A 24,219-nucleotide genomic window follows, 5' to 3' on the forward strand; every position below is an offset into this window, starting at 1 on the left:
GCGCGGGGCCCTCGGGAGGTGCCGCCTCCCTCCCGCCTCAGGCGGAGGGCAAGGCTACACCCCCAGCCCCAAATCACGGAGCCACGGGGCTTGGAAAAGACCCCGGAGATCACCCCGGCCAACACCACCGCGCCCACGAGACCGCGTCCTCAGGCGCCACCTCTACGCGTCCCTCGGTCACCTCCAGGGATGATGACCCACCGCCCCCCTGGGCAGCCTGTCCAGTGCCTGACCACTCTTTCAGTGAAGAGGTTTTTCCTAATATCTAATCTAAACCTCCCCTGACACAACTTGAGGCCACTTTCTCTTGTCCCATGACCATTTACCCAGGAGAACTGACCAACACCTGCCTCCCTACAACCTCCTTTTGGGTAGCTGCAGAGAGTGATCAGGTCTCTCCTCAGCCTCCTTTTCTACCCCAAATCTGGTATGTGCACACACGCCAGCCCCTCTTTTACGCTCGAGGAGGGACCATCTTCCCTCTCCTTCGCTCTCCCACCACCCCGTGGGCCTCCCACCCTCCCTGTCCTCCATCCCTGATGCTACCTGTGCCCCTGCGATGATCCCTCCTCTCAGCCCGCGCCACCACTACAGCTCCAGCAACAGGGAGGCGAAGTCTGGGCGGCCCTTGTCACGTCTTCCTGCCCAGGGTTCCCAGGCGAGGCGGGAGGGGAGCGCGGCACAGAGCAGGTGAACCCGGAGCAGAGCTCATCCACCCTGAACACTCGGTAGGACTGAGGGACATGCGGCGGCTGCTCCTGGAGGGAAAAGGAAACGCTGATTCAACACACATAAAGAAGTTGTAAATCTGGTAGCCAAGTATCAACACCAACTGTTATTCTAGGCATACGTGAGCTGGTACATCTGCAGTGGTTTACTATTAGGTAAAATCCCGATATAGACCTGGATGGTGTCCCAGTCTCTTCCCGGGAACCTGCACATGGAGGCAGCCCTGTGCACAGAGGTGTCTGTCCCTCCCCTGCGGGCACATCCCCAGCTGCCCTCACGGCCAGGGCCAGCCCAGCAGAGCACAGGGCCGATCCCAGCTGGAGCGATCGGCTGCCTACAGCAGAAACGGAAACTCAGCCGTATGTCTCGGAGAAGTCCCTAAAAGGATCGTAATGCCCGTGGCTGTACTAACTTTTCCACTCGCCCAGGTGCCAGCTTGACAAAAGAAAATGCCCGATGTGGCTAACGTCACAACAAAACCACCCAATTTGTGGATCGCCACAATGGCTGGGAGATGAACTGGGTGCCCATAGCAAGCATTCCCGTGCTGCAAGCAGCTTTCTCTGAATGCCTGCGTTGGTTTTATCATGCAGGAAACGATCCGCGAGGTGTACAAGTAATGGTCTCTGCTGGCATCATACAGAAACCACAACTTTTATTTTAAAAATGTATGGCTTATAGAATATATAGAATCAAGAACCTTTCAGCCTTTGACTGTTGGAGGACTACCTAACGATAATAGAAATACATAAGGTTTCAGATTTACAGATGCACTGTAAATCCTTATTTCATACTGTTGTGAAAAACTTTGTTAAAATAACAGCCCTCACAAGGAAAGCTCTGGATTCTTTGTGAAGGCTGTGGTCAGGCAGAGGGGAGCCAATGAACCTCCACGAGCCCCACTGCCTAGTCAGCAGGAGAGAAAAGCAGCAGCAGGGTTTAACCAACCCCCTTTTGTGACCGGCCTCATTGTTCAAGGCACCCAGCAAGGCCAAACATCGATTTTAAAGGGAGGAATCTTGCAGCCCGCATGTGGGAGGAGGAGGCCGAGTCACCTCGCCAGCCTGAGCGGAGACCCGAGCTGTGGTAGTGGTTGCAGGCATGAGGAGAGCAGAGCTGCTGCACTCTTGTGCCACGGCGTGACAGGGAGCTTAGGACAAGCATGTGTTCTATAAACTTCAAAACCAGTTTAAAGCAGGTACAGGTACCTCAAATTTAGTATTTTGGGACTCTCACTGACCAAATGTGAATAGCTGGAAGCTTTCTTAAGTGAAACTTTAAAGTGCACCTACTTCAAAGTGTTTTACAATGGAATTGTCTGAGTTTTGCACCACAGATTGATTCTCAGCTTCTTAGAAGGAAAATGGCATTCCCCACTGGATATCAATTACACGAGAAATCTCAACAACACTTAGGACTTGGCACTTTTAAACTGTCTTGTACATGTCTCGTGTTACATGTTCCCTTGCCAACGTCATTAACTCTCTTAACCCAACAAATGACCAAGAGAGACAAAGAAGATGTGAGTTGCCCAAACCTCAAGGGGATGAAAAAGCCCAACCAACAAACCCCCAGTGCACGAGATGGCATTGCAACCATGGAATTTAGCTGCTGTTTTTCTTCTACCTACTTGGCTCATCATGGAGACGCGGACACCGTTACCAGTTTTCATTATTGGCCACCTTGCCCTTGCAGCTCTGCTACCATGACTCTCCCTGCCTCAAGCCCTCTGTAGCATACTTACCTTTCTAGCATTAGACATCTATTAACTGAAATTATACTAGTTTGCTTTTATAATTAGACACTAACACACATCTCCACAGCATTCACAACAGCCTCACCCAAAACATCAGTGGGTAGTCCACAGAGTGAGCAAGTGAAAAATCATGGATAGGCTTGGGTTGGAAGGGACATTAAAAATCATCTAGTCTAACCCCCCTGCCATGGGCAGGGACACCTTCCACGAGACCAGGTTGCTCAAAGCCTCATCCAGCCTGGCCTTGGACACTTCCAGGGATGGGGCATCCACAGCTTCTCGGGGCAACCTGTGCCAGTGCCCCCCACACCCCCATCATAAAAAATGTTTCCTTCTATCTACACCAAGTCTCCCTCTTTTAGTTTAAAACCATCACCCTGTGCCCTGTGGCTACATGTCCCCCTCCAGCATCTCCAGAACATGGGACCAGCTGTGTTGAGCAAAGAGTTGAGAGAGGTCAGGGGAAGGTTTCAAAGCAAGCAGCAGCAACTGGGCTGAAAAAGCAGCACCAAGGCTGCATGCAGATGCACCACCAACAGAAAAGGACAATACCAATCAGATTTTGGGTTACCCTATGCTCTTTTCCTTGAGGTCCACTTTATGATTTTAAAAGCAGTATCAAAGTCCAGTTAAAGCACCAAACCCACTAGCTCACCTTTGCAACCTTCAGCAAAACAGAAGAGCAAAGTCCACACCTTCCCTAAAGCAGAGCTTCTCTTAAGGAACCTCAATACCCCAGCTGACCACACTTCCCCCCAAACACCCCATCAGCTCCCAGCACAGCTTGCTCTTTGTAATAACTCTCAGAGCTGGTCACATGCTCTCAATTTTCAGCTCTTCCCGAGGAACTGCATTTCCCAGCATGATTCCTCTTAAAGAATCCCACCAGCCAAAACAAGCCTGGAGAGGCATAAACATGCATATTAAACTCGAATACAGTTACACAACCTAATTAAAAAACCCTAGGAGAGCAAATTGATTCATCCTAAACATCATCTCATTCCATTTACAGGTGCCACCAAAACCAACAAAATAAAGCCCATAATTGTCAATTTGAAAAGTTGTGTTGCTAGCCCGCTCCTTTAAAACAGAAAAAGAAAATACAGTTGTTCTCAAGATACCTAGAATTGCTATTGAAAACTGGGACAACATAACGTTGCTTCACTAAAAAAGCAAGTTGCAGGGGAAAAAGAAGAAATACGCTTTTTCTAAGTTTTTGTAGTACATTGTGTACAGAAATACAAAACTAAGTTTGTGATAGAATAAAACACACTCAACCGTTTTACTAAATACCTCAGAGTCACCTCTCTGCACTCACAAATTAAGGGGTGAGGTTTGAGTCCAACGCTGCACCAGGCGGTGGGTAGCTGTGCTGGCAGCCCTGTGGCTTTGCACCTTTGCCATTGCAAAGTGCCACACTTCCTTGGCACTGCCCAGTAACACAGACCCTGCTCTGAGGAAGGTCACCAACCCCAGATCTTGTCACTAAAAGTGAAATACAAGCTAACAGGACAATTTCTGCAGGATTTAACTGATAGGGAAAAACACCTCTGGTTTCATTCCCACCCTTTTATTTCTGGTTTTGAAAAAAAGTGGACTTTTGTTCTCTGAAATGTAGCACTTATCACATATCTGGAGTATATTAAATAAATTACCACTGTGGCATGTTGGGGGTGATGCTGAGGGAAGATCTTTTGTGTTGCATTGTGATAGAATCCACAAGAAATGAGGCAACTTGACTTTTTGTTGTCGAGCAGCTTTCCTAATTCTTTCCATTTGGTCAGACTAGATGGCAAATCTACGCTAAATCTAAAAACCAACAGCATTTTATATTTTACACAGATATACGTGATGCCTGTCACACCATCAGCGGCTCTCCTGGCACAGCACGGCCACGCCAGCTAATGCAGGGAAAAGGCGGCGGCACCCAGGGAAAGCAGAGGGATGGGCGATGCTCCCCTCGGCACCAGCAGCTGGGCGACTTCACCTCACTGCCCTGGCAGGGCTCTAACTCCACAACAAACAGCAAAACCCGAGTCTTGAGGTTTAGGGCTACGCGACCGTTACAGACTGTCCAACCCCCTGGCACAAATCAATAGGCCCGATGCTGATTAACGTGGTGGAGGGCGTAGGACCAGCAGACACTTTTGCTTTCAATAATGAAGCTTAGATAAGGTACCTAGAGATCCCTGACCTAACCTGACTTGAAGTAATTTCATTCATTGATGTGACAGCAGTTTGTAAGGTATTTCAGCTCAGTTTGAACTAAAATTGATCAGTGTGCTTTGAAAGAATCTGCAGCAATTCAATACAGTATCAAACAAACGAGATGCAGCAGAATCCGAAGAGTGAGAGCAATAAGAGAATGAGAACAATCCTGTGTTTCCAGACCCACTTAGATCTTCAGAAAATACTGTACATCCACACGGATCAAAGGATTTACAAGAGGTGGGTAGGGGTTTGGTTGCTTGGGTTGGTTTTTAATTTAAACTCGAGTATGGTACAATAAAATGACACTAAAAAACGATGTGTCTGAACTATTTAGAATGGAAAAGTTTTTTGTTTTTTCTCTGAAGTACCTCATAGCCACTTTGAGACAAATGATGTCCCTCCTCTGAGAAAATGACTAAACATCTTTAATAGGCTTTTAATAGATGTGGAAGACGTGGGCGTATCGCAAGATCAGAACACCTCATGTGGTACCTCAGATGCAGGAAAGACTGAAAACATAGATTGTTTCTGTGGGAGTTGGGTTTATTGTGAAAGAGTACTCACAGTGAGCTTACAAAGAGTTAGCCGTGATGAACATTCTAGGCTTTACCTAAATTAGCCACTAACCCCTACACCAACACACACCAAGTCCCCACATACTTCATTAACCCCAGAGCCCCTGGCAAATCAGTGCCAGTGCAGTTGTCTTCCCAAGGTGCTTTCTCGCACCCTCCTCCCAGTTTACACCAGGACAGAAGGCTTCTCCTAGGCTACGGCTACGCTGCAGACGACAAGATAATTCAGATTAAAGCCAGACTTGTTTTCTCCCCCGGAGGCTGAGGTGTGAGGAAGCCAGCATTCAAAAGAGAAGCGCAGAGCAGAAGAGGATCTTTTTTTGAAGGCGTGCTCCCTGGGAAGACACCTGCTCTGCACAGTTCTAACCACCGCAGCAGGCAACTGACCTGTTTCAGAAGGATTCGGGAATGATGCTTCTGCAGGAACAGGTCAACCGGTGATACTCCTCTAAAAAACAGGGTCATGTCATTTCAGGGTCACTGCTTCAGTATGACCAAAATATTTCAGTTCTAAGACACCCTTAGAAAACAACACAAGCAATTATGGTTCAGTGATAGTAATGTAAAACTGAAAACAGAGTACTTCACCTCAGACAAACATTAACAGAGTGCTTTGTTAAATGCTGATCCTCCTTTTGGTGTTACCTCTCAATTTTCCTTTCAAAGGAAGTGTTGATGGTTTGGCCTTTATTCCAATCCACAACGAAAGCAAAGTTTCCAAAGGTTGCTATTTCTTCTGAAGAACAAATAGTGATTCCTTGCCTCATGCCAACGGGAGGCTGTAGTCTGGCTGGATCCCCGGGGTAGATCCGTGCTTCCCCCAAGAGCACAGTGGGGGAACGATTCCAGCCTCTGCAGGGGATGGCCCGTGGGCCTACGCCATCCCACCTCTGGACGGGTACTTAGTGTCTGTTCATTAGCATCATATTTGATGATATCTGATGGAGAGAAGCAAAACATCCTCTGAAAGTTGGCTCCTTGGTTACAGGTACCTGATTCTTAGGAGAGGAATGTCTTCTTGAAGCACTGGGGAGGAAATTATTTAAAACTAAATCAACAGTTTGTGCTGAAGATGATGAAGTGTTTATCCTGGTATTAAATGCTCCCATTTTTTTTCAGTTAGTTGGGCTTTATTCCCAGTCCAGATGTCACAGAACATGCAGAGAAGTTATCTCCACTAGGATCATACTTACGAGGATGAATGTGGAGTCAGCTGAGCTCCAGTTAGACTCGGTGCTCCATGACAATGCAACGAGGATGTCTCCTGGAGCCAGAGCTGTGGTTAGCGAGGCGCACACAGCCCTGCGGGCAGGGGAGGGAGAGGCTATTCCAGTACCCAGGTCCCTCACCCAAGCAACAGGGCCTTGCTTCAGTGAACTGAGAGTTTATTTGTTCCACGCGGGAGAGCTGCAGCCTTTAGACGGAGGTAACAAATCCAGCAGTCGGGCAATGGGAATGTGGGAAATCAGGGTTCAGGTCCATTCCACCCAATCACCAGCAACAGGTAAACGCCCATCCTGTCTGTGTTGTACCCACGTTACCTCTGCCTAGCCTCCACCTTGCAAAAACTGTGTGTTCTCCCCACAACAACACTGACTGAAGCCTCGTTTGCAAGTGAAAAATCTTGGATCGGGACATCCCCGACCAGTCTGATTGTTGTAACTGAACAGCACACAGCTACACACTTCCCAGCTCAGAGATGGAGAGATGCTGCACCGAGTACTACTGTTTTGCACCTGGTGGTGCCTGTTCTCCGAGTGTCATTGGGAGTTTATTCTTGACTTCAAAGGGAGCGTGACTGAGCCCAACATTCCACACAGGTGAGCAAGTGAGGAAACGATTTCATCACTGGGCAGACAACTGGTTTGGCTGAATAGACAACTCACAAACTTCTGTCACAGGGAGATGTCACAGGAAAACCAAAGACATCGCAGCAGTGGCCATACAAGAGTGTAAAAAGAAATTATATCCAAGAAGAAGGAAAGGGAAATGGTGCAAAATGACCCAAACCTCTAAGGCACAGAAAATAGAAGAGAAATGGTAAAAAGTAAAAGGTAGAACTTCAGTTTCCTTTGAGAGTAGGTTCTGATCTGTGGTGACCATAACACAACTGGAGTGGCAGCACGGCACCTTAAGGAATGTTAAATATACATACTTGTCTCTCGGCATCATACCCAGTACCATCCCCTCTCACTACAGGGAGGGTGAAGTTGTAGAAGAGGAACACTTTTCTGTGCTCAACACAGACATACCCTGTGTGTGTACATACAGAACAACATCACTAATACTAAACTCCATCCCAACCAGACCCAAAACACACACAGCCAAATGTTATATTTAAAGGAAAACTATCAAAATACAGAGCTTGCTTAAAACTTCATTTATTTGTACTGTAAGCCAAAGGATCTTAACATGGAAATGCACTGCTAGGCCTCCTTGGGAGCTATAAACAGTCGGTGCACTTGTCAAATACAAATACACAAGCAATTAAATGGTAGAGAAAAGGTACAGAATTCTTTACCACGTCCACTCTGGTTGTGTACACAGGCACACGCACACAGAGCAGATTCCAGTTTCCACCTGTAAGCCAAATGCTTGGGGAGCCATCTAAGCCCACTCTGTGGTTTGCCAGCAAATAGCCTAGAAAAACTCTCACATTATATAAATGATGCAACCAAACGCTTCCCACTCCAGGGGCAACTTGTTGTACTGGGCGCACCGGTAGCCTGACGCTTTCTTAAACGGCTTTGGGCTGGAAGGTGGTGCTGAGCAGCTCTTAACACAAAACCCCTAGTTACCCATCTTCTGCAAGTTCAAGTATAACACAGCAAATAGAAAACCTGAATATGTGCTGCCCATCCCGCAAGGCCTTGGTTTCACGCTTCACTTGAGCACCACGTACGAGCCCACTGACTGCACAGGCAACGTTCGGGGTATCCAACAGCCACCGGGTTAGGGCTTACGGTCAGATGAGCCAGGCACAGTTCTCTGGGCTCTACCCTGCTGTTTCCTTGTCAGTGTGAAAGGTGACTATTCTCCTTTGACATGGACACATTCCCGTGCTGGAGGTTCTATTCATTTAAATAAAAATACTTTCATTTACCCCCTATGTTATGATGCCACTGCTCAAGGTATGACATTAGCAAAGGCGTTTTGGTTACATTGTACCACTGGAAATGACTGAAATGCATGAGAGGAAGGGGAAATGAGGATATACAGTCTAGGGAAGTGTTTACACATCCCATTATTAAAATAAATGAAGGCTAATTAACAAGGAATTAGCCCCAAGTATGAAATACGAAATGAATGAAAACTGGTTTCTAAATAGAGTTAATATTAGAATCAACTACTCTTAAAACCAAACTATAACATGGTTTTGGAAGCTGTAATTAAAATATAAATTAATAATTCTAACAACAACAACAAAAAAATCAAAGTTACATAATTGTTGTAAAACCCTTTGGAGAGCTGAAATTAGAGCTTTTTTCTTAGAAAAAGCACAGCAGGGGGGAACCTCCCCCATTCTTCCTGCAAGTTGATATTACATTAACAAAAGTCTTCAGTTAAAGCATATACTTCATATATTTTAATAGCTGTTGAGAACATAACACAGCTCTTTCTAAACCCAATGCAGCACCTCCCGTGAACATAAAAAGCACTAGTTTAATCTCTGATCATGTTATATGCAGTAATGCCTTTGTTTTGTAAATTCCATTCCTTCATTTTAATGTGCCCATAGTTGCAGGGTTCTGCTGAATCACAGCTTACACAACCACAGCCTCCTGAACTTCAGAGGCTCAGCACCAGAGCTGCAACTGGCTGGGCAACAAAACTTCTGCTCTGCAACTTTCTGCGGCCTGTCGATACCGGAGAAATGAGGAATTCAGAGCGCCCAGCATGCATCTCATCTATCCTCACTTGACCTACAGGCAGCTTTACCGCGACACTTGAAAATAAGGAGCAAAAAGCAAGCTAGTATTTTTTACGAGCACTCCGTATGGCTAGCCCAAAAGGTTTACCTGCTGTCTGTTAGGCTTATGTGATCAGCAACTTGTTTTAAACCAGCATGCTGAATTTTTCCTTCCATTGCCTTCTCGTCCTGAGTCTGCAGGGTTCATTCGGGTTACAAACTTTTCTCTGTTCCTAGAAGCATACTGTTTCTTTTAAGTGGCGACTAAAACTTCAGCTGAAATAGAAAATACTAAGGCAAGTGGTGAGAGACAGTAATGTCGATGCATAAGCTTAAATGCCTTTCTGGGTCGCGGGATTTCAATCAAAGTAGATGCAGAGCTGCCCTGCCCTTTGCATGTCGATTCACACTTAAGTGACAAAGACCCCGAGATATCCCATCTGAGCCAGAAACGAGCCTGATTAGAATTGGCAGCACACAGAGGCGCAAATGACAGACGTTTGTGTTTGCCTGCGAGGACTAGCACAGACCAGCAGGGAAATGGCTAGGACCAAGAGCGTATGCCCCTTGTTCCAAGCCTCCATCTCCACACCTCCTCTGCCGAGATGACTCCAGTGATGCTGTTTGCCATGCTGTCATGCACCCAGCACGCTGACGGCTGCGTCACAGGCGTGTTCACACTCTAGTGTTTGCAGAAAGCGTGTCGGCACTTCAGCCTGCGTACAGCCTGTTTATCTGGCAGCCCAAGATGCCAGCCAGGCCGGCATTTTCCCTCCTCTGAGCTGCCACACAGGGAGAGAGGAATGTGAAAGCTAGAAGGACTTTCTCTTGGAGACTGTCTTCTTATGACACTGTGCATCAGTTCTGACTGGATGGGGTAGAAGCCCCCAAAACCACAATTCTTCAGAAGTCCCGCTTTTTAACTTGGGAAACATATCCTTTCCCTCATCCACACCCCCCAGATATTTCCGTCTAATAAATGTATGTTGCATGTGCAGGATATACAACCTGTACCAGTTTTCCTTTCACTAGAAAAAAGCCTCACCTATCTCACCCTCCTCAAAACTCTTTGACTTTGCCTGCTAGATCTAAAAGCGAGTAGTTCCAAGCAATGGCCAATTGTTTTTGCTGAACAGACTGGAAAGCAAGATAATTTTCTCTGCCGTTTTCTTCAGGCACTCCCCTACACACACCCCTCAAGGCTTACCCTTAGGAAATACCCTCTGGAGTCTGCTCTTGGATCACTGCTCTTTAAGAGTGTCCTCACTCTCAGTTCCCCAGAGACTTGTCCCAGGCAGCTTTCAGCTACTGCAAGTCTTAATCAGCTCGTCTGGGCATATCGTCAGATGATCATCATACATTCGAAATCCAAGCTCAATGAAGTGTTTTAAATAAAGATCAAAGCCATCTTCTATCCTCCTTCGCTTGGAGGCTATTCATTCTGATCCTAGCATAAAACTCTACTTCCAGGAATGAAAGTGCCAGGCAGAAATGCACTTCTATGCCCCAGGATTCTGGTGAAGCAGAAAAGGGGGGACAGAGGCAGCATCCTCAGTCTCCCTGCATAGGGACAGAAGAACGGTTGTTGGCACACCATTGTTTCTGTGCAGTAAATAACAATTAAAGAGGGTTCATTAGAGAGGAAAAAGAGATCAATAGTACCTGGCTTTGTACTCTACATTTACAATATTCTTGAACTGTGTCTAATGTAATTAGCATTACCAAATTAGGGCATACATTCTTAGAACTGTAAGACAGTGGAGGCGGAGATCTTGACTGTGCTCCACACAACAAAGGATTCGCTTTTCTCCATTAGCTGTGCAGGTGCCACAGCCTCCACTGCATCCCCCTCCCATTTCTTGTACACAGTTTTCCTACCTATGCTGAAATTACTTGCCTTCTAATTCTTTCATGAGAAGCCCTCACAAAACTACTGAAGAGCAGAGGGAAAGAATGACAATCACTAGACAAAAAGTGCTGTAAAATACAAAATAAATAGGCACTTCTATTCCCCTGATCTTTTTAAGTACGAGAAATCTTGGATCCTACATGTGAAGAATAGCGGGTAATACACCTTCAGACAGAAGTGCAATTTTAAGCAAATACTTTCCCTTTACTATAGTAGACTTTAACTCATCCTACCACAAGAGTGATCTTTCCTGTAATTCAGCATTCTCATGAGTCAAGAACATTTGCCCTATCATTTGAAGAGTTATATTCCCTATACGTTACAGAGGTCATACCATGTCTTCTTTGTAAAGCCTCAGATAAGTACGAGCTCTTGCACAACTTGAAGAAAAGCTGCAGTGAATACAGCTGTTCCTAAACAAATAACCAAATGGAACACGTCAAATGAAAGTGAGAATCGTCAACTCTCCCTGTTGCAATCAAGAGAAATGTAGGAAGAGAACACACGGCCTAAGAAAGGACAGTTCAGACAGCCATCTAGGATTTCTTCTGGTTTTGTAATTTCAGGGGTTATTAGGAAACTGGATAAGGAAAATATTTTAATTCTGAGTCTCAGCACAAGAGGTCATACACTTCATTGTATGCTTCATGAGGTGGGAGTGCAAGAATTCCAAACTCTGCGTAAAAATATAGCTACATTTAGTATCTGTGGTTGGCCCCCAAGTAGACAATGACACGATTTTCATACACCTTCTTCATAGTTTTCTCAATTTGCTTCAGAAACACTTGTGGAATTCTCCCACATAAGGTGTGCACTGTATCCAGAAACTTAGACTGCAGAGGGTAGTACAAAGACTGGAAGAGATTGTCTTCAAATGGAAACTAAAGAAGAGAAAAGAAAAAAAAAGAGAATTATTAGTTTTCATAGTTACAAAATGGCATTGGAGAAGCTTCTCTAAGATAAAGCTTTATAAAGCCACCCCTGTGGCCCCTCCCCAACTACCAAACCCACCCCACTAACCCGGCACACGCACACAAAGCGCAGCCGCGCTCAGCCTGGCCTGCTGGAACAGCAACCTGAGCAACCCGGGTAACGCAGGACACTTGCAGTAACAGCTGCCCCTGTCGAGATAGACAACTTACGTCACGTATCACTTCATAGAGGGCTTTGAAGGTAGGTTGTTTGTCATCATGGTAGACACCTCGGTTTCCGTGCAGAATAGAGACACCTTCTTCTTCTGCACCTTTACAGTTGCTTCCATACATACAGTGATCAGGCCGGTAGTTCCACTGACACGGGAACACATAGAGACACTCTGCCAATGTCAGTCAGGGGAGACGGCAGGTGGGAGGGGACAAAAAAGAAAAAAAGACACATCAAACGAGTTACAACAAATTAAACCACATCTGTGAAAAAGCTGGGACTGACAATCAGAAAAACATGCAGTTACTTTTGCAAATACCCCAAGCAGCAGCCAGACACAGAAGCTTCCTTTCCTCAGGGGATGACTATACACACCTCAGCACTCTCTGACCCAAAAGAGCAGGAAGAGAGGGCAGCACAAAGACTGCGGGCCAATATAAACCAAGAGGGCATTGTATGAAGCTAGAAGTGACAATCAAACCTGGAGAGAGCACACCAGGTGGCACTACCCAGCGTTCTCAAGTATACAGACATGACTAAGGAAGCACACCCAGCAGTGGGGGTTATGCAAAATCCTGTACCCTTCTGGAGAATCCCTGGGAAAGCTTGTAAAGTATGTCCAATGTTTGCTGCTGACCATTCCCCTGAGGCTATGACAATTTGTTATATTGAGATACAGCAGAGCATAAGCGGTAGTATATTTTATCCAGAGTCCTAAAAGTTGTCATCCATTAATTTCACAGGTCCAGGTTATTTAAAGATAAGCCTAATTTTTCGAAAAGGCTTATAAATTCCCTTCTCCTACCGATTTGTTTCTAAACTTTCTCCATGCACCCACAGTGTTTGCAATATGCTTATAATAAATCACACCAGTCCCTGTGACCTTTTTGCCTCAGGAATGGAGTACAGTGAATCACTGCACTATGTCAGCAGGTCGTGTCAGAAGTACTGAAGATTGAATCCCTCACTTGGCCCTTCTCCACTTCCCAGGAAGTCTGCAGCTGGTCCTGGGTGGTTCTTGAAGAAGTAGGAGAGAAAGGTTCTGAAACACTTCTTCCCTTGAGGCCTCTCTACCAGGAGACTTCTCCAGAAAGGGGAGACTGCAAGAGGTTTCCATTCAGTCTGAGCCATCACACATTCAGAATTGCTCCCCAGCGATGCTGAAAGGGCAGGAAGAGCAGTAACGCCTGTTCCAAACCCTGTTACCATTAACGGGGATCCTTTTGGTAACCCTGAACAGATGTTTGCAAGTACAGCTCATCAGCAGGTCACTGCAGCGAGAGGATGTCATCAGGTGCTTATTTGCTTTGGTACATGTCACTTGAGTACTCTGGACCTTCTCGACGTGATGCTTTTGTGCATTTTTGCTGCCACAGCTGGAGTCAAGCTCTAGCTGCTCGGTGAGCTTTCAGATCCATGAATCATCACAACAGCCTTCAGAGATGGGAAAACGGGTGCATCTCTTTAGGCCCCAGGTAACACAGATCTGGGTGTTTTCAAGCCTGTGCACTGCATCTATAAAAAGCCACCTGCAGCAGTCTTGAGTGACTCCTTCCCAGGCCCGTCTCAACAACCAAGCAGTTTATAACCTTGGGAAAACCTACTTTTCTGTTTTAATTGAATCCAGTTCTTATGGTTTCTTTTCTTGTGCAGTCTGATGTTGTGTAAATCGTAAAAAATTATTTACCACTTACAAGAAAAAGACTGTGGTGCAGAAGAGTCTCAATGAGTGGATTTGATAGAGTATATTCTCATCACAAAATTAAAATCTTTGTGAAATCTTTAGGTTTTTTTCTCCACACGTAAGTCGGCAGCTTGAGTTTGACTTCACCACTACTGTGGCTTCACCTTCGTCTTCCTCCTGTAGACCCTATTCCTATAACATTCATTTCTTTTTGGAAATTAATTTATGTTTTCATAATGAAGATTCCTTTAACTTTATTTTTTCCCTAGGATTGAGGGCAATTCACGGTGTACCAGGGACACTGATGTCTGACATCTGTCTGCACTAAACAGATGTTAGCTTAGTGCTTTGCTTTTGCTGTCTCCTTTTATTTGCCTGGATTTGGGTATATCCAATTACCTACCCTATGAATCCTTAGAGAAAAAAAGAGAAGAGAACAGAATAAACGAAGATAAAGCCAAACTTATTCTGTTCTTAAGATTACCCAGGGGAATACAAGGTCACATAGGAAACAAGGAAAAGCAAATAAGAATGGATATTCAGCATCCATTCCAAAGCACGAAATAAGGTTCTCAGCTTCTTTGGGAAGCACGTACTATGCTACAATTTTGAAATCCTGTTCAGATGTTTCTGGTTTTGGAAGTGCCTGAAGTAATTTCTGTGTGATCAGTGCAAAATTCTTACTAGGGGCTGAATTTCCAGAAACTGTCTCAGCACTTGTGGAAAAAGTCACACCCCTTTAAAATAAAGATGCCTAAATTTTCCAGCTCCTTGGAAATACACATGAGAATGTCACTGGAATTGACTGCCTGCTGAGGCTGGAATGTTCAGCTGAGAGGCTGGAAGCATCTTTCTCAAAAAGAAACCTTTAGTGAAGGTTCAAAAGTAGGGAGAGCAACAGTTGCAGAGGAGATATTTCAATGGGTGGGTCCATTTTCTGTTTGTATTTGCTTTGTTACTCATTTGCATAAATACCAGAATTCAACTGAATTTCAGAAGAACAACGCATAGGTTTGGAGAAAGTTTGGGAACTCCACATTTAGAGAAACATCTGAAACAAAACTTTTTTTTCAGCTAGGCCCTGGTCCAGCGATGCTCTTAAGCACACGTACAACTTGAACTTCATTCCCGTATGTGATCATTAATGTTACACTTCCTTATTTTCTCAGAACCTCCAGAAAAGAGATTTACATTATCAATGGAACCAAGACTGAGCCCCACTACCTGCACCATTTTCAGCAGTACATTCACAGGTTGTAAATCCCAGGTGCGCTTACACATCAACGTCATGTCAGAGTACATTATGCACAGTATAAATAACAAATAGCACCTTTTTTTTTTTTTTTACATTTTTCAAGTTCAAGAAATTTTCTTAACACACGTAATCATGACTCCAAGAATCATTACTTACCTGGGTTAAAGTAAAAAATTATATTTAGTAGATCCTGGTCTCCCCATGTAATGTAATTTTTGTACTTTTGGTATAATGGATACAACATTTCCTCCCAAGTCAAACCACTCGGCATCATGCTGTTCTGCAGGGCAGACAAACAGAACAGGTTAATGCCATGAACAGTGTTGTGATATATGACTCAGTGTGGCACCCACATATCTGCAAGTCTGCTAAGCCATGCCAGATACCTAGGTGAAAAATGAAGAACTGACAGGGAATGTTGGACCTGGATAGGGCTGGAACAGCAGAGCTGACTGTGCTCCTGTTTATCGCAACAGGAAAGCAAGGTCTCCTGGGGCGAGCTCTGATGTCAGCTCCTGCTATTCACGATCTTCCTGTTCTGAGCAACAGGAGGGAGAAAAAGGGGAAAAATGGAAAAATGCAGGGACAAGATGAAAACTGAGGTATAGAGCGAAGAAAAACGCAGACTAAACATTATCTTCCCTGGGAATGAGGACATTAAGAGCAAAGGTTTTTTACTCAAGCTTTTCCTGTAAAGGTAGAGGAAACCTTGACTGGGAACAAGACCGCTTGTGGTAAATAAAGTTTTTAAGGAGATTAGAGAATACGTGCTCAGTGAAACAAACAGAGATTGCACAAGTCAGGTCTTTCACAAAAGAGGGGAGATGTCAGATGTCAGTGAAAATGTTCCCTTCTCATTTATATCAGATCATGGCGTCACTTGATCTGCAGCAGAATACGAAATTCTGTTTACAGCAGATGCAAAAAATTACCAGTTTCTCTGGATATTTACATCAAGCTTTCCAATTTTAAAAACAATACAGCGACTGCACTGAAGGGCCTTAAGTTTATTCTTTTGTGTATCTTTCAAGGGAAAAAGAAATGTTGAAAAACCATATTTACTATGCTAACAGCCCGCTTCATCTACAAGTTCTGTGCTCCAGCCTCCTGAGGAAGTTTCCCTTGTTTTAATAATAATTTTGACTATAATTGCTTTTATAATCCGATTATATATATTCTGTATTTTTCAGATACTTCATATTGCAAACTTTACATAACTTCATGCTAATTTTTACCGGATATGAAAAATACATAAACCATTAGTTTCCGCAACAGCTGCATTTCTTCTCACCTTGAACTGAGTGTTGCGTATCCGTGTTAAATTCATTAGCATCACTCCAGAATTGACTCCAGTTGTCCCATAATAAGGGTGACGTGCAAATCGACTGTACCAGCCAATCTTTGGTATTTCGTGCTCTGGCGCCATAGCAGCTAGCTGTGTTGAGTTGAACTCTTTCAGGATGTGCCAGATGTCATCGATGGGCCTCAGGAAGAGAACATCAGTGTCCACATAAAGGAGAGAATCCACATCCTTTAAAATGACCTTTTGGGTTGGCACAGTGAGGAGAGGAAGAGATGAAAAAGCAACCAGACAACAAAAAGGAAGATTATTGACAAAAGGTACTTTTATTTTAAACTGATAATTTGAAAGACGTTATTGATTTATCAGCTAAATGCAATTACACATAGGAACAACAGCTATCAGGTTATTGGCTTGTTGTTTGTTTTGTGTTCTTTGGCTTTGAACTGCACAGCAAAACAGCTCCCAGACCACAGAAGCTGGGTATGAAACAGTAATCCACTGAGCTCGCAAAAATACCTTCAAGGACTACTCAGTACCAGTGCAGAAATAAAACGCAAAGAATATATGTTTACATGGCTTTGTTAGTTGTTTTCAAGATCTGTCAGCAGTGAAACAGAAAGAGTAAGCAAGTGTAAATACTTTTCATCTCCATTTGCTATCCTGTTTCCTTATGACTTTCTAATGTCAGGTTTTCCTATTACAACCTGTGCTCCTAGAAGACTTACATTCAGTATTACTACATTCAAACGTTTCACACTAATTAAGGAAACCCTATAGATCACAAAAATGTGTATGCATCCTCCCGAAGACCAACATTTGTTTGGTAAATAAAAATGTCATATTAAAACTTACAAGGTCAGAGTCTGATCTCTGATATCAGACTCTATGTCAGGAACAACCACAGTAAAATTAGTCAAGTCAGAAGGGTGCGAACTGTAAATTAGATTCAGGATATTTAATCTCTTCTTGCTGACAATGTTCCCCCTTGTGGCTATCCACATCCTTACATGCTCACTCCCTGAGTTTAGTAGGGCAAATTATACAGTGCTTCTACACTCCAAGTCCAAATCCCTGGATGTTTGCACCAGCTACCTGTAAGGTTGATTGTTAAGTAATCAATATCATTAGCTAAAGCTGACCGTCAGGTCCAACTGCATTTTTGTTGCTCTTCTCCATTATTTGCTAAAACTGTTCAAAAATTCTTGAAGGACTGAAATTTTCTTACTGTGGTCTCAGACAAAACCCCAATTTCTATCCCTTTCTTTCTTTTGAAAAGCAAATCCAAAAGGCTATTGATTGTCACCATGTTGTGGAACAACAATCACACTTTATTCAGTTGCAATGATACTAATGACAGAATCTCCCGATTTATGCAGGTAACAATAAATTTTACTGAAGCGATTGACTTTTACATCAATTGAAACGTATTGTGGCTGGAGATTAACTGTGAAATAGAGTGAACAACATTAAGATTTTGAACAAGTGGGGAGAAAAATTACCTTTAAGCATGCTCAACAGGCATCCACTAAGATGCCAAATCCGTGAGTATGGACTTAAATGAGATTTTTCACCTGACTGAATACTTTGGGATTCAGACTGACATTTAGCCAAGTTTTACAAATCCTTGCCCTGTATTTCTGACATCACTACATGTTCTTCCTACACAGCGGGACAAGCAGGAGAATCATAGAATCACAGAACTGTTTGGGTTGGAAGGGACTTTAAAGCCCATCTAGTTCCAACCCCCCTGCCATGGGCAGGGACACCTTCCACTAGACCAGGTTGCTCCAAGCCTCATCCAGCCTGGCCTTGGACACTTCCAGGGATGGGGCATCCACAAGAGAAGGCAAGTTTCACTGTACTTTTGCCAAAAGTTATGCTCACAAGAAACTCCAACAAGTCGAACACAACCCAGATCATTCTGCTGGATGGAAGGCTACAGTAATACACCATTTTTCCACAAAAAAATACAAAACAACATAGGGAGGTATCAATAAATGAGTGATAGAAATAGTTAAATAACACACTAAGAGGTCAGAGGTAAATATTTGCAAATATTAACTATCCTGGAGTCCAGCACTAAAAAAAAAAAAGTGAAAAAAATAAAAAAGACAGCTACTTTAAGAGTAAATCAATATAAAACAGGCAGTTGAAAAGATTAACAGCTTTTTCACCTTCAGGATACTCTGGATATTGTATATTAGTCTGTAGCACCCAAAAACCCTAATTCACAGGAGCCTACCATAAGAAGTTATATAAAATCAAAATATATTAAAATGAAGAATCACCCCAAAATCTAGTCTGAGACAGGAGAAAGCACGTGAACACAATGAGCAGATGCTGTTAGATTTTGTCTGAGGCATCCACAGCACACTGTGCCCCACGTAAGATTTTATCTAAGGGTGTCCTGGTAGAGACAAGCTCAGGCACTCTGCAGCAGAGGGTTAAGGGGGGAGTTTACTGGGTGCATATAAGACACTCCTCCCAAGCCTAAGTGACAGCCTGGGCACTGCTTCTTCCAGCAGAAAACTGTTCCTTCAGCGACCTTAAATATACAAATAAATTTATGTCTGTGGAAGCCAACGGACTGTAATAACTTTCCTAAATGTGCATGTATCCAAGCAGGTATTTCAGTCCTCTGTGAAGCGGGTGCCTACCAGCGTTTGACCCCACGCCTTCCGCCTTGTATTCCTCCACTCAGGATTCACATGCTCTCCTTCCTGGTTTGTCAAAAGATTTGTCCCTCTCCTGTGTCCAAGGTGTTGCCCTGCAGTGACACCCAACAGGCTAAAAGAAAAGCCATGCTACTTCCTTTGAGCCCTTCACACCTTTCTCTTCCACACAGGAAGTGTTAAGACTTATTTAAAAACCTACACACGTCAGTTTGAATTGATCACATCCCCCTCTGGCTATTATTAGTAGTTATTCATTTAAATAACTCTGGCATTCTCAGTGTCCCAAAGCTTTCAGGTAGCTCTGTTCCCAAACCTAGAGAGTTTTCAAAAAAATATTTTAGGCACATGTCAGTTTGAATTGATCACATCCCCCTCTGGCTATTATTAATAGGTATTCATTTAAGTAACTGGCATTCTCAGTGTCCCAAAGCTTTCAGGTAGCTCTGTTCCCAAACCTAGAGAGTTTTCAAAAAAATATTTTAGGCTTTACACAGCCCTTAAAATAATATTTAGCTTTTACTCATTCAAAAGCCTACCAGAGAGGATGATGAATTTTTGACTCTGCTGATTTTCAATGCCAAAAGCAGCTGAGAAGCAGAAGGCCAGGCTGGGTACCTAGACCTTGCTCCAGCCTGCTCTGTCTGAGCCAGACGCTGCACGGCTAGGGCTGGCATCACGCCGAGCCTGCCAGGAGGGTAACCAGAGGGACATGACTGTGGGATAAAAATGACACCCATCTGACCTGCGGCATAAGCAATGCAAGACTGTGTCTGGTAGTCTGAGTTCGCGCTTGCTAGCACAAACCACGCAGACATACCTGACAGACTGTGATTTTTGAAACGAATGGTCAGGACTATGGCTTGACTGTGCTCGTCTTCCTCCTCGTTCGGCAGGCGCTTACAGCTTTAACGAAGTGTGATGTTTTTCTGCAGTTATATACAGTATTCTTAGTAAACCTGTCAAAAAGTTCTGCACAGAACTTGCTATATTTAGCCTGACGCTTCACTTAAATACTCAATTATCTGTAATTTGATTTCACAACTTCTGTCGCCATAGATTCTCCCTGCGGTAGCAAGGTTGGCAAGGAATAACACACTACTGTGTAAACACATATTGGTGTGTTGTGAAGCCGTGTTACCTAATGGTTTGTCATGGCTAGCATGGCAGTTTATCAGAGCTTTATCCAAAATGATGGACAAATCACAAATCTTGATGCTACTGTAGCAGTACCACAAAGTTGAGTTACTAAACTTAATTGCAGTAAGCAGTTAAGTTACAATGGAGATAAGGTCTAGATAAGGTCCTGGCATCTATTCCACCTGCTACCACTGATCCACTACATTGGATCCTTCAGCGTACTCAAGATGACACCTATAATTAGGGATATTGCTAATCTACCTTAGAAGGTCTTAAGTAGAATAAGTGTTTTGAGAAAGGTTCTAAATGTTAGTTACTATTAGAACTAAAATAATCCAAAAATCCCTTAAGCGTTTCAATGATCCTTTAGCTGATTGCTTGGGCAGCTCCAAAGCAGCAATACAGACAGCTGCTAGACAGCTCTGTGGTATGCAACGTTCATGAGAGCAGAAGAAAGGTTTTCACCTGGTGTCTTAACATCCATGTTAGTATGACAAAGAAGTTTCAAGTGATTGCCAAGAGCATAACCCTTCTAGCTGATTTTTAAATGCTTCTGTGAAATGTAGGATGCTGCATGATCTTCTAATGTTTTAGTAACCCAAGCAGATTCAACAAGTTGAGAACATGTACATCCACCTTGCTACCCAGGACAATGCAGTTCATTACTACAAGCTGCAGGATCGCAGCCCACAGCTCATTTAATCTGAGTAAACCCATTGAAAGATTCTTACACCATTTTCCCTGAACACATTCCTCATACCCTCCTGTCCACTTTCACATGCCTGCTGGTGCTGCAGCAGAAAGATTTCTTTGGCAGGAGAGGCACTTGTGAATCAAAGCCCCACATTCCACTCGGGCTTAGCATTATCAGGAACAAGACAATTTGCACAACTGAGGGCTAAACAGCTGATAACCACTGCTCTCCTGGAGTCCTCCCTAAATCCAGTCACATTTTATGTCACTGCAGGAGAAAATGCTTAGGACAGGGAAGGAAAAAAAAAAAAAAAAAGATACTGATATCCTGCTGGTGTTTATTTAAAATACAAGTCAAAATAGTTCTCTAAACAGCAGAAACCCTCCACTCCTGCTGTGTGCAGACTGGATCTCTACAGTGTGTCTTATTCGAAGGAGAATCAGAACCTCTTTATCAAGCACTGGTAAAAATAATGGTGATTTAAATTACCCAGAAACAGCCTAAGATTCTGCCAGGCTGCAAACTTGAGTACCAAAAGTCCATCTGGACACTTGCCACCCCAGCTATTACTACAACTTGTTTTCTTTACTATATCCATATCAATTTATTGTCAGTTGCAACTACTCTGGGACAACTCTTCCTATTCAAAGCCATAAACCTCAGCCTGGCTACACAGCACACCTTGCAATTTCCCCAAGAGTAACAAACATTTGCAGTCCAGGCTGTCTCCTAGTTTAGCTCAGACACATGCAAGAGGCTAATATGCAGTCCAGGCTGTCTCCTAGTTTAGCTCAGACACATGCAAGAGGCTAATATTCCTTACAGGAAGTCACTGGAGAACTTCAGCAACATGTGAGTGACAAAAAAGGAACCAAAAAAAGCACTGCCCAGCCTCCAGGCACCAGCATGAACACATAACGCTTTTCTGTCATCAGAAGGGTGATGACAAGGAAAAGTGAAACCATTTCTGTGATGAGAGTCTACCAAAATGGCAAAAAATACCACAGAAATATGAAGAACAAAGAACTGTGTTTATCCAGTGAAAACAATCTCATTTGAGTCCATCCTCACAAACAGTCTGGATTGAACAAGCTAACGCTTAGGGATTATTTTCCAGGTGATATAAATATTTACTCTGGGAAGAGTGGATCCCTGCTGAAGCTGGAGTTACTTTCAGCCCATCTGGCCTTTCTGCATTTGATAGTCTACCCCTAAAATGGCAGATAAACAGGACTGCTGACAGCACATATTTTCTCACATATGTATTCATAGCCTACGTATCTGGACGTGCAGCTGTCTCCTGATTGTTTCCATCTGAGAAAGTAAAGATTCTTTGCCCTCCCTACCATTTCTCATAAGACAGCAATGAAGAAATCTGGATCATGTGAACAGCATGTCACTTTGTTGGAGTCACCCGAATCAACAGCAATGCACAAGGTATTTTTGACAGATGCTCTCAATTCCACAGAAATCACTTTATGAAAAAGCTCTTTCTATTTCTGATATTTCTGCATATGCAAAGTTGTTATCAACACCTCCTTTCTCTCCAGCAACCTTAAATATTTTCCAAGTTTATGACACTGTATTATACATTAAAGAATACACATTTTCAGTGAACCTGAGGATCCCAGGATATATAGGGCTCTTGCATGAAATCTGAATTTGAGCACACTGGAATTATTACCTTAAGGGCAAATCTGACAGTCTTGGAAAAAGAAATAGAACTCAAGGAAAAGGGATTGCTGAAAGCATCAGTCTAGGGCTAACATATGGAAAGGGAGATAGTGGGTAAAGAGGATACGATGACTGCACACTGAAAAGAATGTGATTTATGGAAGGCATGCAGCATCTACCCCGAGAGAATCTACCCTGAAAGAGCTCTTGCACTGAGCCTTAAGAGTCTGAGAGGCTAATGGAACTAGAGACAAATAAGAAACACACATTCTTTGTTAGCAGGAGAAAAAGTGAGGCTGGCTAGATTTCTGTTTTCCTTTTTCAAGTAGCTAAAGCACAGATTAAAATATCTTTAAGCAGATGTTTCAGCATGAAAATGGTTTTAATATTACACCAGCAAAGCTTCCTTTCTGTGGAAATAACCTTTTCCTGAAGTGACCTATGCAGAAATCCAGGTGCCTTACCGGAAGAAAAAGGCGCTGGGCAGCACATGGTTTGAATAACTTTTTCCATTCCTGAGCATTTCCTACTGAGAAGGTTATTGGGTAAATGTTGTGTTCAAACTTCTTTGTGTATGAGGAAGGCCATTCCTTTAACTGAAAGACACGGGGGGGGGGATTAGACACTACATGGTACGGAGCTTTTTTGAAAAAAAAATATGCATGCATAAGGAATTTATAAACCTCGTACAGTAAAAAAGCTCTGAGTTGCTACTTGTTGATTTCAATGCAATTGTGCTCAGAGCTTTGCAGTTTACAACTAACTCATTTATTTATTTATGAAATGACCAAGGAACTCACCTTCTTCTCAAACTGGGGCTTAAGGGAATCCTCGGCAAAAATGTGAAAACAGAGCCTCCTGTTACTAAAGAGAACTGCTGATTTCAGCATGATTAGCGTCTCTTCCAGACGGTCCCCACATGCCACAACTGCCAGATGCATGCATTGCAAAGATGAAGGCTCTTTTGAATGTTTCTGTTCTGCAGGCTTCCTGAAAAAGTCATAAATAGGCATATAAAAATTACTGAGGTAAACATGAAGAGAATTCTGCATTAATAGGTGTCAGGGTTTTTCTCTTCCCCTTCATTATGTAGGGCATCAGGAATTTCTTTTTCTGATTAGCTGTCCACAGAAGATGCAAAAGGCATGCCAATTTTGTCAACAGTACAAACCGACACTGCTAAAATCACAACACAAAGAAATATGCTATGTTCAGATTTCTTCCTGGTTATTCCTACATTTCTGGATTTGCATATATCACGGCACACTGTTCACAGATGAAACTAATTCAACAGCACCCCCAGCCAGACAACAAACTGCGCTGTGCAAATGATACTTTTGTTTCCCAGTTTAGAGGTTATGAAGCCAGAATGGATTTATTACTGCCTAGCCGACTTTCTAACACAATGTAGGTTACAGAACTACATCCTGTAATTTCATTACTGTGCCCAAAATTTTAGCTAGTCTGGAAGAAGACATCCATACTTTAAAAAAATCCACCCCATCCATATGTAAATTATTCTAACAGTTAATTAATTTTGCTTTTTAAAAATGCATGCCTTAAT

At 43.4% G+C, this 24,219-nt stretch overlaps 1 protein-coding gene across 1 annotated transcript; it reads right to left on the bottom strand.

Moving 5' to 3' along the window:
* Nucleotides 1-11,645: 11,645 nt before the first annotated feature.
* GXYLT2 (glucoside xylosyltransferase 2) lies at nt 11,646-23,639 on the bottom strand. Its single transcript, XM_010153780.1, has 6 exons — nt 23,456-23,639; nt 23,120-23,251; nt 16,464-16,715; nt 15,329-15,452; nt 12,233-12,405; nt 11,646-11,971 (listed from the first exon to the last, which is right to left on the bottom strand). Exons 1-6 carry the CDS (start codon nt 23,594-23,596, stop codon nt 11,789-11,791), a joined length of 1,005 nt encoding a protein of 334 aa, XP_010152082.1. The 5' UTR covers nt 23,597-23,639; the 3' UTR covers nt 11,646-11,788.
* Between the last annotated feature and the right edge of the window lie 580 nt (nt 23,640-24,219).

This window comes from Eurypyga helias, unplaced genomic scaffold, assembly GCF_000690775.1.
Source record: "Eurypyga helias isolate BGI_N326 unplaced genomic scaffold, ASM69077v1 scaffold43776, whole genome shotgun sequence".
NCBI lineage: Eukaryota > Metazoa > Chordata > Aves > Eurypygiformes > Eurypygidae > Eurypyga > Eurypyga helias.

What these genes read in the sequence shown, in the direction of transcription:
- GXYLT2 (XM_010153780.1), bottom strand. Translation starts at nt 23,596, where the DNA reads ATGCATCTGGCAGTTGTGGCATGTGGGGACCGTCTGGAAGAGACGCTA. An exon ending in TACGCAACACTCAGTTCAAG is followed by an intron (nt 15,453 to 16,463) that starts GTGAGAAGAAAT and finishes TCTGCCCTGCAG; the next exon opens with AACAGCATGATGCCGAGTGG. An exon ending in AATTTTTTACTTTAACCCAG is followed by an intron (nt 12,406 to 15,328) that starts GTAAGTAATGAT and finishes TGACATTGGCAG; the next exon opens with AGTGTCTCTATGTGTTCCCG.